This window comes from Falco peregrinus, chromosome W, assembly GCF_023634155.1.
Source record: "Falco peregrinus isolate bFalPer1 chromosome W, bFalPer1.pri, whole genome shotgun sequence".
NCBI classification, from domain to species: Eukaryota; Metazoa; Chordata; class Aves; order Falconiformes; family Falconidae; genus Falco; species Falco peregrinus.
Window position 1 is genome coordinate 11460556 of NC_073743.1, and position 13347 is coordinate 11473902.

General features: G+C 42.1%; 1 protein-coding gene across 1 annotated transcript in view; it reads left to right on the plus strand.

The window, feature by feature from the left end:
- The window catches only part of LOC129783042 (collagen and calcium-binding EGF domain-containing protein 1-like), a 57802-nt gene that overhangs the window by 1653 nt on the left and 42802 nt on the right, over positions 1-13347 (plus strand). The window contains exons 2-5 of the mRNA XM_055792706.1: positions 191-325; positions 1082-1219; positions 7361-7364; positions 10190-10228. Coding sequence (XP_055648681.1) covers positions 191-325; positions 1082-1219; positions 7361-7364; positions 10190-10228 — 316 coding nt within the window. The remainder of the gene's footprint in view (positions 1-190; positions 326-1081; positions 1220-7360; positions 7365-10189; positions 10229-13347) is intronic.

Genomic DNA, 13347 nt, shown 5'->3' on the forward strand with positions numbered 1-13347 from the left:
GTAATTAGCAATTATAATTTTACTATAATTCTTTGCTTATGTCTCATGAATGTTTTATTTTTAGGTTTCTTCAGTCCTCAAAACCAATGTAACTCAACTTTATTAATTAGCAGAGAAGTGAAATATTTGCTGTCATATCATCCAGCTATTGCCATTGGTATCTTTCCTAACTATGCTTTTCTCTCTCTAGACTACAGTGTCTTTGCTAAAGCTCCCTGCGAAGAGCAGTGCATAGATAACTTTGAACGGGTCTTATGCACTTGCTATCCTGGGTATTGCTATGATCAGGAGAGACACAGGAACAGAGAGAAGCCTTTTTGCCTGGGTGGGTATAAGTGTGTGTTGTACATCTCTCTGGTTAATGATGTATCTTGCTTCTTCAGGTCTTTTAGGAGTCAATTTAGATCTGAAACCATTCTTATTTTCATTATTATTACAAAATAAATGTGTTTTTTAACTATGTTAAGGACTGCTTCCTAGAACTAAGAGATCTAAATCCCCCTGAAATTATTAGGAGGTAGCACCTAAACCAAGATACATGCACCCAAACACTTTGAAGTGTTGGGATGATGTAATTTTCCCTTTATTAATTCCTCCTGCAGGTTTTGAGCCATATTTGGGGGTTTTGCCTGAGAAGAGGAACATGATTCTAACAGTAACCCTCGAAGCACTATAACTGTGCCTAATTGTGAAAATAAATCCTTGGGGTTTGATTCAGTTGGCAAGTAGCTAATTCTGAATTGATCATTTACATGTGTTCCTTGTGTGGCTAATCCCCTCTGATTCAATAGTCCTGCCCTGCATAGTTTGCTGTGCCAGGGAGCCAAGATTTGCAGGACTGAGTTTTGCTTGTAAGCTTTTTGATGCAAAGAAACGGTCACAGTGTTCACCAATAAAATGCCAGGTTTGTTAATAATAATAGAGCAGTTTACACAGAGCTTCAGCACAAAGTACCAGCAGTGCTGCAATTACTCATTTATTTAAACCCAGAATCTCCTGATACCTGTAAAGGAAGGCTTTTATTGTATTTGAGGTCTGAAACCTCCGATTTTAGGACATTTTCAACTCTTGATATCTCCAGATATCAACGAGTGTGCCACAAGCAATGGAACACTGTGCTCTCAGATCTGTGTTAACACCATGGGCAGCTATAGATGTGAGTGTCACGAAGGCTATACACAGGAGAAGGATGGCAAGACATGCACCAAAGGAGATAAAGGTATATGCTAATGGGGGTTAAGGTCCTGAGCCAAAGGGACATCTAAAAAGTTGATCTGTTGTAAAGAGGAACTGCTCCCTATGTTACACTTGGAGCTGGGGGTCCAAAGCTGGGATGTAGCCAATGCCCCTGGAGAGCCTAGGTTGTTCACTAGGCATCCAAGCACCTGTGGAGCAGTCCTGCAGCACACTCTCCTCCCTGATTTATGAGGTGCACACACAGAGCAGTAAATCAGTAGTCACATCTATAAAGAAAGAACACAAGTATGTTGAAGGATGTGGAAAGCATCTTCCCCTAGAGAGGCAAAGTGACTGAACTGTGAAACTTGCCATTACAGCTTTGGTTAGACCATATATCCTGGATCATACAAATGCTAAAAGCCTTATTTTGCTCCCTTAACAGCCTGGATTATACCTAGATTGTGATCCAGAGCTCAGGAGACACAGTAAAATAATTTGCCAGATGCTGACCCTTATAAACCTTCATTATTTTCTTCTGTTAATTAAATTAATTTCAGTGGCTTAAATTTGTATTTACATAGAATCATAGAACCATAAAATCATTTAAAGACCTTTAAAATCAAGTCCAACCCTTAACCCAGGACTGCCAAATCCACCACTAAACCCTGTCCCTAAGCACCGCATCTACACATTTTTTAAACACTTCCAGGGATGATTCCACCACATCCCTGGGCAGCCTGTTCCAATGCTTCAACACACTTTCAGTGAAGAAATTTTTCCTAATATCCAATCTAAACCTCCCTCGGCGTAACTTGAGGCTGTTTTCTCTTGTCCTGTCCCTTGTTATCTGGGAGAAGAGACCGACCCCCACCTGCCTGAAACCTCCTTTCAGGTAGTTGTAGAGAGCAATAAGGTCTCCCCCGAACCTCTTTTTCTTCAGGCTAAACTTCTCCAGTTCCCTCAGCTGCTCCTCATAAGACTTGTGCTCCAGACCCTTCACCAGCTTCATTGCCCTTTTCTGGACATGTGCCAGCACCTCAACGTCCCTCTTGAAGTGAGAGGCTCAAAACTGAACACAGTATTCAAAGTGTGGCCTCACCAGCGCCAAGTACAGGGGGACAATCACTTCCCTTGTCCTGCTGGCCACACTGTTTCTGATACAAGCCAGGATGCTATTGACCTTCTTGGCCACCTGGGCACACTGCAGACTCTTGTTCAATTCTCATGAGGGCTACAGGTAATGCCTCAATCCATTTCATATAAGTTCCCTGGCACAATTTTGTTATTTGTGTTTTAATTGTTTAATTCATCCTTTCTATTTTCCCACTAGGTTGTGGTCTCCAAGGGGTGTGCAAATCCCATTTAAACTAAAGGAATTTGGACATTCCTTGGACTATCTTTGCAACAAAATGGGTCCATTATCAGAGGACAGTCCTTCTGGAATCCCAAATCTAGGAACTATTACCTTAATGACTTCTCTTGCCTGATTGGTATGGCAAGGGAAAGCTTCCAGCCATCCTGAAAAGGTATCTAATAAAACAAGTAAATACTTATATTGATTTCACCTCAGTAACTCAGAAAAATCTATTTGCCGGTGTTCCCCAGGAGCAATTCCTCTCTCTCTCTTCACATCTCCTGCTGGTGGTTTCTTTTGGATTTTAGGATTATTCATACAGCACGTGTGGCAGTTCTTCACAATGTCCTCAAGGGTCTGCATTTTTGGTTCTACTGCATATCTTTTGATGCTATCTACTAAGGCTTCTGTTCCCAAATGGGTTTAATTATGCATTTTTTGCATAAGTTTTTTCATCTTTCTCTTGGATATTAACATTTGATGATCAGGTGTAACCCACCATCCTTCAGAATTTTTGGAACATTTTAGTATTTTGGCCAATTTATCTTCCTTTTCTGTACATTTTGGTAACTCTAAACTAATTTTTCTTTCAGGTATCAGCACTCCTAGTATTGACCCTTTTATTGCTGCCCTTCTTGCTGCTGCATCTGCTTGTCAATTTCCCAGGATTAGTTTCTTGTTCTGGCAGGGGCAATAGGGTGACAGGGTCCAGGGAGATTACTGTTTTAAGATTGGTGTAATCTTGTTCCAGCAACACTGTTTGGTATCTCGCTAGTCAACTAGAAGACACCCAGTGATGATCTTTCTGTTCTAGAACTGCTGTTACTGCATAAGGCACTAGGACAGTTATTGGTTATCCTAAAATTGATTTTCAGTTAGCAATGCTGTGGCAGCTACAGCTGGTAGGCAAGTAGGTCAGCCTTTACTTATTTCATTTAATTGCTTACAAAAGTAAGTGACTGGGTGCTTCTGATCTCCAAGTAGCTGAGTTAACACCCCCAATGCTACCTGCTGACTTTCATGTACATAATGCTGAAAAGGCTTATTCATGTTAGGTAAGCCTAAGACTGGAGGTTCCATCAATTTTCTTTTTATTTCATATTGAAGCAAAGTAATATCAGGGTATTTACCTTGCCATGGCTCCAGTTCCTTTGCCAATACAGTACCAAACAGAGTGGGGCTGTTGTTTTGAAACCTTGTGGGACCACGGTACAGCATAACTGCACTTTTCTTCCAGTGGTCAGGTTCTCCCATTCAAAGGTGAAGAGGGTTTGACTCTGTTCAGCAACAGGTATGCAGAAGAAAGCATCTTTCAAATCCAGAACTTTAAAATAAACATTTGTCTCAGGTATGGTGGTTAAAAGTGTATATGGATTTGGCATCACAGGATGAACATCCACAGTGATTCAATTAATTTCCCTTAAATTTTGGACCAATCTGCACTCATGAGTCTTGGGTTTCTTTACAGGCAATATAGGAGTATTATACTTAGATTGGCATTCTCACAACAATCCATGTTCTAAGAAGGTGCTAATTATTGGTTCCAACCCTTTCCTAGCTTTCATTTTGATAGGGTATTATCTTTTCCTTACTAGCTTCACCTCAAGTTTCAACTTAATTTCAATAGGAGATACATTCTTTGCTCTTCCTGGTTTCTTAGATGCCCAAACCAAGGGAATTACTGCATTCAATACCACCCTCTGGGATGTCATCTTCAGGCTCCTCTAGTTTTATCTGTCAGCAAGCAAATTTGTGCTTTCCATGCTGCATCAGGTGTGGAGCTGTATGGAATTCTCAGAGAAAGTTATTTGAGCATTCAGTTTCCATAATAAATCTCATCCTAGTAGAGGGAGGGGGCATTCTGGCATATACGGAAATTCATGAGTTAATTTAGTATTTCCAATTGTGCACTCCATAGGTTTTAAGAAATGCCATATTGTTTGTTTTCCCATTGCCCAAACAATTGGGATTGTCATTTTACTTTAAGGTCCTTTACAACTAGTAATTACCAAATGAGTTGCTCTACTATCTATCAAAAAAATCAATAATCTCATTCCCCAACTTCACTGGAACCAGGGCATCAGTTGGGGAAACTTTAATTTTCTTCCCCAGTCCCCTGACACACTCTTTCCCTGCTGGGTAGGACACTTGCTCTTCCAATATCCTTTTTTTTCTGCATATAGCACAGTGATTCAGTCCCAAGGGTGTTTGACCTTCTGAATTTCTTCCCAAACCCTTTCCCATTCTTCCTCTACCTATTCCTCTGTTACCTGTAGCAGTCTCAGTTAAAGCAGCTGCCAATAGAGATGCTTGCATTTTCATCCTATTTTGTTCTTTTTTGTTCCTTTTCTCCTCTCAGTTGTTATACGCTTTATACACTATCAACTGCAAGACAGACATTCCTCCTGCCCTGTCAACCTTATGCAACTTTTTCTTATATCTTTTGATGATTGTCCAATGAATAACATTAAACATTTTCTGATTAGCTTCCCCATCTGGATTTAATGCCATCCATTTTTTGGCTACCTCACAAACTCTCATAAAAAGCCAACAGACTTTCTTTAGGACCCTGTTTTCCAAAAGCTGTTACATTCTGTCAGGGTTTTCTGGATAAGAGCTGACAGATTGTTTCCAGTTCAATAAATCAGAGGTAAAAAATGGTACATGTTCAAAAACTGGTAAGCCCGCCCCCACTGTTTGTCTCAGAGCAGTCCTGCTAGAAACAGGGATAAAGTTTTCATCACCCATCTGGGGTTTTTGGTTTTTTTGGTTTTTTTTTCTTTTTTGGGGTTTTTTTTCAGAAGTATCTGATGATTTTTCCTGCATTTGTACCATATAGAGGCAGGGTTGTGGGCACCACCAATTGTACATCCTCCAGTTCCTCCCCCCCCACAACATACAGTCTCATTCTTATTGCAATTGTCTCTGCACAGACTCACTTTCTTTCCAGCACATATGGCATAAACACATCTCCCCCCAGTTTAAATTTTTTCTGAATATCTGGTTCTATATGCAAAGCCATAAAGGCATCAATATAAGGCACTTCATCCCACTTCCCCCATAAGTGACAAAACAACATAAATTGTAATATAGTATTAAATTGTAAAGACCCATTTTCCAGCCACTGTTCACCATCACCCAATTTATAATTTGGCCACTATTGGTTACAATAGCATTGTAATTTTTCTTTAGTTAAGGGATCCCTGCCAAACTTACTCTAGTGTTTCAGGATACATCCTAGAGGAGTACACAAGGAAACTTCTTTGGAAGTAGCTATACCCATATTACACTTAATTCCACTTAACCCAATGTTTCATACGCTCGACTCTGATCCTCTGTCAGCAAAGACAAGTGTCGTGATTTAGCCCCGGCTGGCAACCAAGCACCATACAGCCACTTGCTCACTCCCCCTCACCCAGAGGGATGGGGAGGAGAATCGGAAAGGAATGTAAAACTCAAGGGTTGAGATAAGGACAATTTAATAGGTAAAGCAAAAGCCGCGTACGCAAGCAAAGCAAAGAAAGGAATTCATTCACTACTTCCCATGGGCAGGCAGGTGTTCGGCCATCTCCAGGAAAGCAGGGCTCCATCACATGTAACGGTTACTCGGGAAGATAAAACGCCATAATGCCAGATGTCCCCCCCTTCCTTCTTCTTCCCCCAGTTTATATACTCAGCATGGCATCATATGGTATGGAATACCTCTTTGGGTAGCTTGGGTCACCTGTCCTGGCTGTGTCCCCTCCCAATTTCCTGTGCCTCTCCAGCCCTATCACTGGCAGGGCCCAAGGAACTGAAAAGTCCTTGACTTAGTATAAACATTACCCAGCAACAACTAAAACCATCAGTGTCCTATCAACATTGTTCTCACATCATAGCCAAAACACAGCACTGTACTAGCTACTGAGAAGAAAATGAACTCTATCCCAGCTGAAACCCAGACAAGGTATTTACCCCTTTCCTTGTCATGCATCTACGTGTTGAAACTTATAACCCTTAATATTACTGCTGCAAATATTCTGAGCATGACTTATGCAGAGGAATAATAACGGCTACTTACCAATTCAGCGATCCCATCCCCCCTGTACAAATATCTCTAATGGCATTGTAGCAGATTGTCTTAAAGTTTTACTGAATCTTTCTATATTTTGTGTTTGTGAAACAGCTATAGAAACATCTTGATTTTAAAGAATTAACCTCCATGTTAGCATTATGTTAGCACTTATTAACCAATAACGTATGGGTTACTGTGCTGCTTGTTATCAGAGACTGTGTTATTTGAAGTCCCTATTCTATAGACCATAATAACCTTACTCTCTAGACGATAACCAGAGCACCTAGGTTCTATTGTGTATAGGATGAGTTATTGGACAGCTTGGCAAGGCTGATATCCAGCTGTCCAGCTTGGCAACAAAACTTACTTTTAAGGTGTCCTGAAGTGAACTACCTTCACTATAATACTAAAAAACCACACCCACAGGTCAAGAAGACCCTTGCCCAGGTGAAGACCCTTCCCCTATGCAAGCATAATAACAGAAAAGGATGACACAGCAAATATTAAAATTATATGCAAATTACAAACCAATCATTGTAACTGGGAGTGTATGACCTTGTAATTTTGTGTATAAATGTAACAGTGAAATCTACGCAGGTGTGCTTGATTTGTGGAGATGCCACTGAGCACCCAGCGCTGCAATTAAGGAGTGCCTGTGATGTGCGGAATTGAACTCTACAACTCCAGGAGAGTTATAAAGCAGGTATGTTTATTGCTGTGCCGGGTGCAAGGGGGATCGCTCGTCCTAACTTGCACACCGTTTCAACAAGCAGCCGGGTATTTATTATACAGTCATGGATATACATAAGGTTTCTGAAAATTCAGAATCTCCTCCCTCTGGCACCTCTTCAAGATGTACTTTTCACCTTCTTGGGTAGTTATCTGAAGTTCCTGTTTATCTTGGCTTACATTAGCAGTCTTCGTTGTTTAGTTTCTGTTATCTTAAAACATCTGCTAGCTAAGGATGAGCCCTTCCTTATTGTCCACTCTAAACATGTCAAGCTAATATGTGCCGACTGGGCTGGTTTTAATCTATAGCAGCATGATCCCGGAGTGGGGGATCCACCATCTTCGGGGTGGGGGGCCATTTGAGTCACTGATCTCGTACTACCACAATTATTTTACCCTAGTTTGTTTTCTTTTCTTTTAGCAGTTAGCACGTCCTCTTCGTCAGAAGGCTCCTTATTTACATTCTTGTTGAGCTCATCTAAGTCGGTACTAACTGTCCCTTCTGGAAGTGCTAAGTGCTAAGCTCCCGCCCCTCGCTCTTTCTCGGGTGTTAATATTTCTGTTATCTATGCAGCTTCTGTCTGCAGCAGAGTTTTAGGGTTTTTCACTACATCACCTGCTCCTTAATACTACATTGATGTTAAGAGGTCTGATTCCCGATTTCGGTGACAGTGTTGCACCTTTGAGTCGCTTACTGCCTGACAGTAGAGATGGGGCAGAGGAGTCCCTGATCAACAGGTTGGTGCGTGCTGGAGTCTGGCCTGGTCCATGTTCTCCTTGTCGGGGATGGCAAGATGATCTGGGCAAGGTCTTATGGCAGTCCCATCTGGGTCACCAAAACTGTTATCCCAAATCTGGGTTCTTCACCTGGTGTGCAAGAGCCAATCCACACACAGAGTCAAGATATTTGTTTATTGCATGTCTGCTCAGAGATGGGTGCTAGGTAGAAAATCCAAGAAGCTAGCACACCTCTTAACGCATGGTAAAACATTTTATACACTTTGAACGATTATTTACAATTACATTTAGCCACATTTAATTCTCATTGATTCTTACAAGCCTCATCCCCATTTAAAGGTACAGCATTCTTTTATTTCACCAGGCATGTTCTGTGGGGAGGGGGCTTCGTTAGTATGCTAATTAGGATAGCTCGCACACAGTTCCAGTAATTTTCTGTTCAGCCTCAATAACCCTTTGGTTGTCCTTGAGATTATCTTGTTGTGCCCCAGCTTGACATATTTATGGTGTCTATTCCTTCTCCCAAGGTGTCCTGGTTTCAGCTGGGATAGAGTTAATTTTCTTCTTAGTAGCTGGTGCAGTGCTGTGTTTTGGATTTGGTGTGAGAACAATGTTGATAAGACACTGATGTTTTTAGTTGTTGCTGGGTGATGTTTATACTGAATCAAGGACTTTTCAGTTTCTTGGGTCCTGCCAGCGAGAGGGCTGGAGGGGCACAAGAAATTGGGAGAGGACACAGCCAGGTCAGCTGACCTGAACTAGCCAAAGAGGTATTCCATACTATGGGACATCATGCTCTGAATATAAACTAGGGGGGTTGGCTGGGGCCTGCTTGGGGACTGGCTGGGCATCAGTCAGCAGGTGGTGAGCAGTTGTATTGTCCGTCACTTGTTTTCTTTTTTTCCTTCCCTTTGGAATTCATTCCTCATTCCTTCTCCCTCCTTTTCATTATAACTGTTATTGTCAACATTATTATTGTTCTTTCATATTTATTCTATTTAAATTATTAAATTATTCTTATCTTAACCCTTGAGTTTTACATTCCTTCCCGATTCTCCTCCCCACCCCTGGGGGGGGGAGTGAGCAAGCCTGGGTGGCACTTAGTTACCAGCCCCGGTTAAAGACACAAGGCCATGTTTTGTTAACTGTTTGTAAGGTTTGACTAACATGCCCTGTTTTTCAAATCCTTTCTTGTTTTTCACTATAGTATTTACTTTTTTTTTCATTCACTTTTTCTTTTTTAAAGCAAATAATTCTTGTATCACAGTTATAAGGAAGAAATTATTTGCTATGAGGGTGGTGAGGCAATGGAACAGGTTACCCAGGGAAGCTGTGGATGCCCCATTCCTGGAAGTGTTCAAGGCCAGGTTGGATGTGGGCACCCTGGTCTAGTGGAAGGTGTCCCTGCCCAAGGCAGGAGGGTTGTGTGAGAAATGAACAGAGATTGGCTTTTCACTAAGTGCTGTGCTAGACAGATAACAAGCTGCCCTCCTTGGGTCCAAAGTTCGCCACGAGGAAGACATCTGACTTCATCCCTGCAGGACCACCAGAGGACCCCAACGACTGAAAAGTGCAAGTGCAGTGGGGGTGGAGTTATTTAAATCATTTCAAGGAATATGTATATGGCTGATGCAACCTCAATGGTATAAGTAGATCATATTTGAACTTGTTTGGCACACCTCTGACTAGAGTCATGCACCCAGTGCCGTGGTTTTTGCTCTTTGACTTTACCTCACAATAAAAGATTTCTGAACCTACCTTTGTTGGGTCAGGTATTTATAACAAATTTGGGGGCTCGTCCAGGATAACTAGTTTGCCCGGCCCCAGGATCTGTGGTGACTGTTAGATAGGAAGCATGCCTCACTGATTTCAGTGAACTCTCTGACGGCATGCCTCTGACCACTGGGACTGTTGGCCAAATGCCCAGGAGAGAGAGAGAGAGAGAGGCTCTTAGAGCAAAAAACACTTGGAGCTCCCCAGGAGGTAAAGCCGCAGTCCCCTGTAATTCACATGCACAAAGACCCTAGTAAGAAGAAGGACTGTAAGTATTATTCAGTTGGGTGGGAAGTGGGGGCTTGACTACATGCCTGAGTGAGACCTGACGGGTAGCCCTGTTCCAGGAAGCGAGTGTGGAGTCTTTCTAACCGCGGTTCCAATATCCCACGAGGGACTTGGCCGGTGAAGAGAAGAAGCGATTGGAAAGCCGTGTGGAAGACAGCCCCAGGGAAAATATGGGACAGGGAAGTAGTAAAACGAGTGCTGGGAAAAAGGGGGGCCAGAGAATACCGAATGAAATACCCCCAGACAGTCCACTGGGGTTGATGTTAGCAAACTGGGGAAGTACTGAGAGAACTATGGATAAAGATAAAACATAAATGATAAAGTATTGTATGTTAGAGTGGACCAAGGAAGAGATTAGACCAGATCATGTGTATTGGCCCCATTATGGGTCATTTGAGGGTTGGCTTTGTCAAGCATTAAACCTCTATGTCAGGGGTCCTCAAACTTTTTAAACAGGGGGCCGGTTCACTGTCCCTCAGACACTGTTGGAGGCCGGACTATAGTTTGGAAAAAAATGAACGAATTCCTATGCACACTGCTCATATTTTATTTGTAGTAGTGCACAAAAAACAGGAAAAAGAATGCAATATTTAAAAGCCTAGTGGGCTTTCTTGGGGTATATCAGGGAGCCCACCCCCACCCCGCTTCTTCTGCATGAAACCAGAAGCTTTACTCTTCTTCTTAATTCCTGTCTCCTTTTTGTGAGTTCTAAAATATATTCTGTTAAAATTTTATCCTCGACCTTCAGGTGTTCCACTAATAATCCAAAATCATAAGGCATCCCATATAACATTTCAAAGGGAGAGATACCAGTTAAAAGTCTCTCAATTTCTGGCTGTAATCCTTCTCTCCCTTCTCTAGAGATGGGATACTGTTTTATCTTAATTGGCTGGTCTGGGTCTTTTAGGGAGACCGTGATTGGTTTGATATTTAATTTTCCCACCAACCCCGGGCTATACCAGGTCTCTGGATTAATCTTAGCTTCATCTTCCGTGGTTAGTAAGCATAATCTTATTTTTAATTTTTCTTGATCTACTTCTAAATTGATTCCTAATTCCACCATCAGGTCTCGCCCCAAAAGATTATATTCAGATTCTGGGACCAATAAAAATGTTCCTACTCCATATTTATTCGGAGCTCTTCTATTGTTACATTCCTTATCAAGGGTACTTTAAAAGGTTCCCCTTTTGCACCGATTACTTGGAATTTATTCTTTGATTCCATACACCCAGATGGTAACTTTTGGACAGTTGATTTTTCGGCACCCGAGTCCACAAGGAACTCGAACACTTCATGCTGAGGACTCAATTTTAATTTTATCAAGGGCTCGGTAACCTTAGGGGTCCCCAGCAAATAGAGCCCCTGACCCCCCTAATCTTCTTTAAAAACTTTTTTTTTCATCCATTATCCTTTTTCGACAATTCCTTTGCAAATGCCCCCCTCTTGTGGCAATAGAAACACTCTACATCTTGTGAGCCAAATCCCTTTCTTTTAGGATTTTCTGGGCCCTTCCGGGGCCTTTCTCCTCTCCTGTCCTGACTTTGTCCTTCTCTTACAGCTGCCACCAAGGTTCTAGCCTGTCTCTTCTGACTCTCTTCTTCCCTTCTCACATACACTTTTTGGGCTTGTCGCAATAATTCATCTAAACACTTTTTCCTGCCAATCTTCTATTTTCTCTAATTTTTTCCTTATATCGATCCAAGATTTAGCCACAAACTGAGTTTTCAGCAGGGCTTGACCCACTTGACTATCAGGGTCTAGTCCAGAATATAGCTGGAAACTCTTTCTCAGCCTTTCTAGCCATTCGGTGGGGGTTTCATCTTTTTTTCTGTTGTTCATTGAAGGCTTTATTAATATTTTGTCCTCTGGGTACAGAATCCCTAATTCCCTGAATTATCATATCCCGGAGATCGACCATATTATTTCTATGTACGGGATCTTGATTGTCCCAATTGGGCCGCTGTAAGGGCCATTTTAAATCTCCGGCTGGGCCATGTTGATGTCTCTGATCCCAATGTCTCATGCCTGCCGTTCTGATCATCCCTCGTTCTTCATTTGTAAACAAGATCTTTAAAATAGCCTTCATCTCATCCCAAGTATAAATGTTAGGGCCGAGGAATTGATCAAAACATTCTTCTACCCCTAATGGGTCTTCTAACAAGTGTCCCATTTCTTTCTTAAATTCCCTCACATCCCCAGAGTTGAGGGGTACAGATACAAATCCGACTCCGGGTTGTGGTCCCCCCATAGCAGTCTCCCTTAATGGATATAATAGATTTTCCTCCCTCCTTTCTCTAGTTTGACTTCTAGTCATTATTCGATCAGGAGGGGACTCTTCCTCAGGTTGGGGGGGTGCTGTTGGAGGAGGATCAGGACCCTGTGGTGACAGAGGAGGGGGAATATAGGGCGGGGGAGACACTGGAAGTTTGTCTTCCTCCCGCCTTTTCTTCCTATCCTTTTTCTTTTCTTTTAATGGGAACAAATTAGCGGTCTGGGCTGTACCCAGGATCCATAAAAAGGCATATTCACTCTCCTCCTTGTTAAATGGCTGTTTATTGTTAACATATATATTCAGTTGTTGACATATCCAATCCTCAAGGGATCCAAAAATAGGCCTGTTGGGGCTCTTGCTGTATTGAATGATTATACTGAACTCTGAAGCAAGTGGAAAAATACTGAAGAAATAAGACGAGGTTACGGCCAGAACAGTGGGATGAAGAAAAAGGAGCAAATTGCAGATGTTTGCTCAAAACCAAGGCCAACGGGACGTGATAAGAGGAGCTGGGAAACCGCAGAAAGGAGCCTACATGCCAGAACAAGCAGAAACAGAAATCTTCCCAGTAAACAATTGTTAACCAATCATATTATTATACGCTTGTAAAATAGCCAACCACATTATTGCACGCTTATAGAATGCCTTATAAAAGTCTACCTGGTTTGTACAATAAACGGATCAGATCTTGAACTCTGTGAGTATTTGAATCTGACTCCCGCTCGCCCGAAATGCCCGCAGCATAGGCCAATATAAATCCTTTCTTATTTGTTTTCCTCCCCATACTTCCATACAATAATGGATCATTTTTTCCCTGGACTTCCCCTTTCGGGAAGGGGAGGCGTCCCAATATTGAATCATTAGGCCTAGAGGGCTTTCTGGGGGTATATCGGGGAGCCCACCCCCACCCCGCTTCTTCTGCATGAAACCAGAAGCTTTACTCTTCTTCTGGCCCATCTT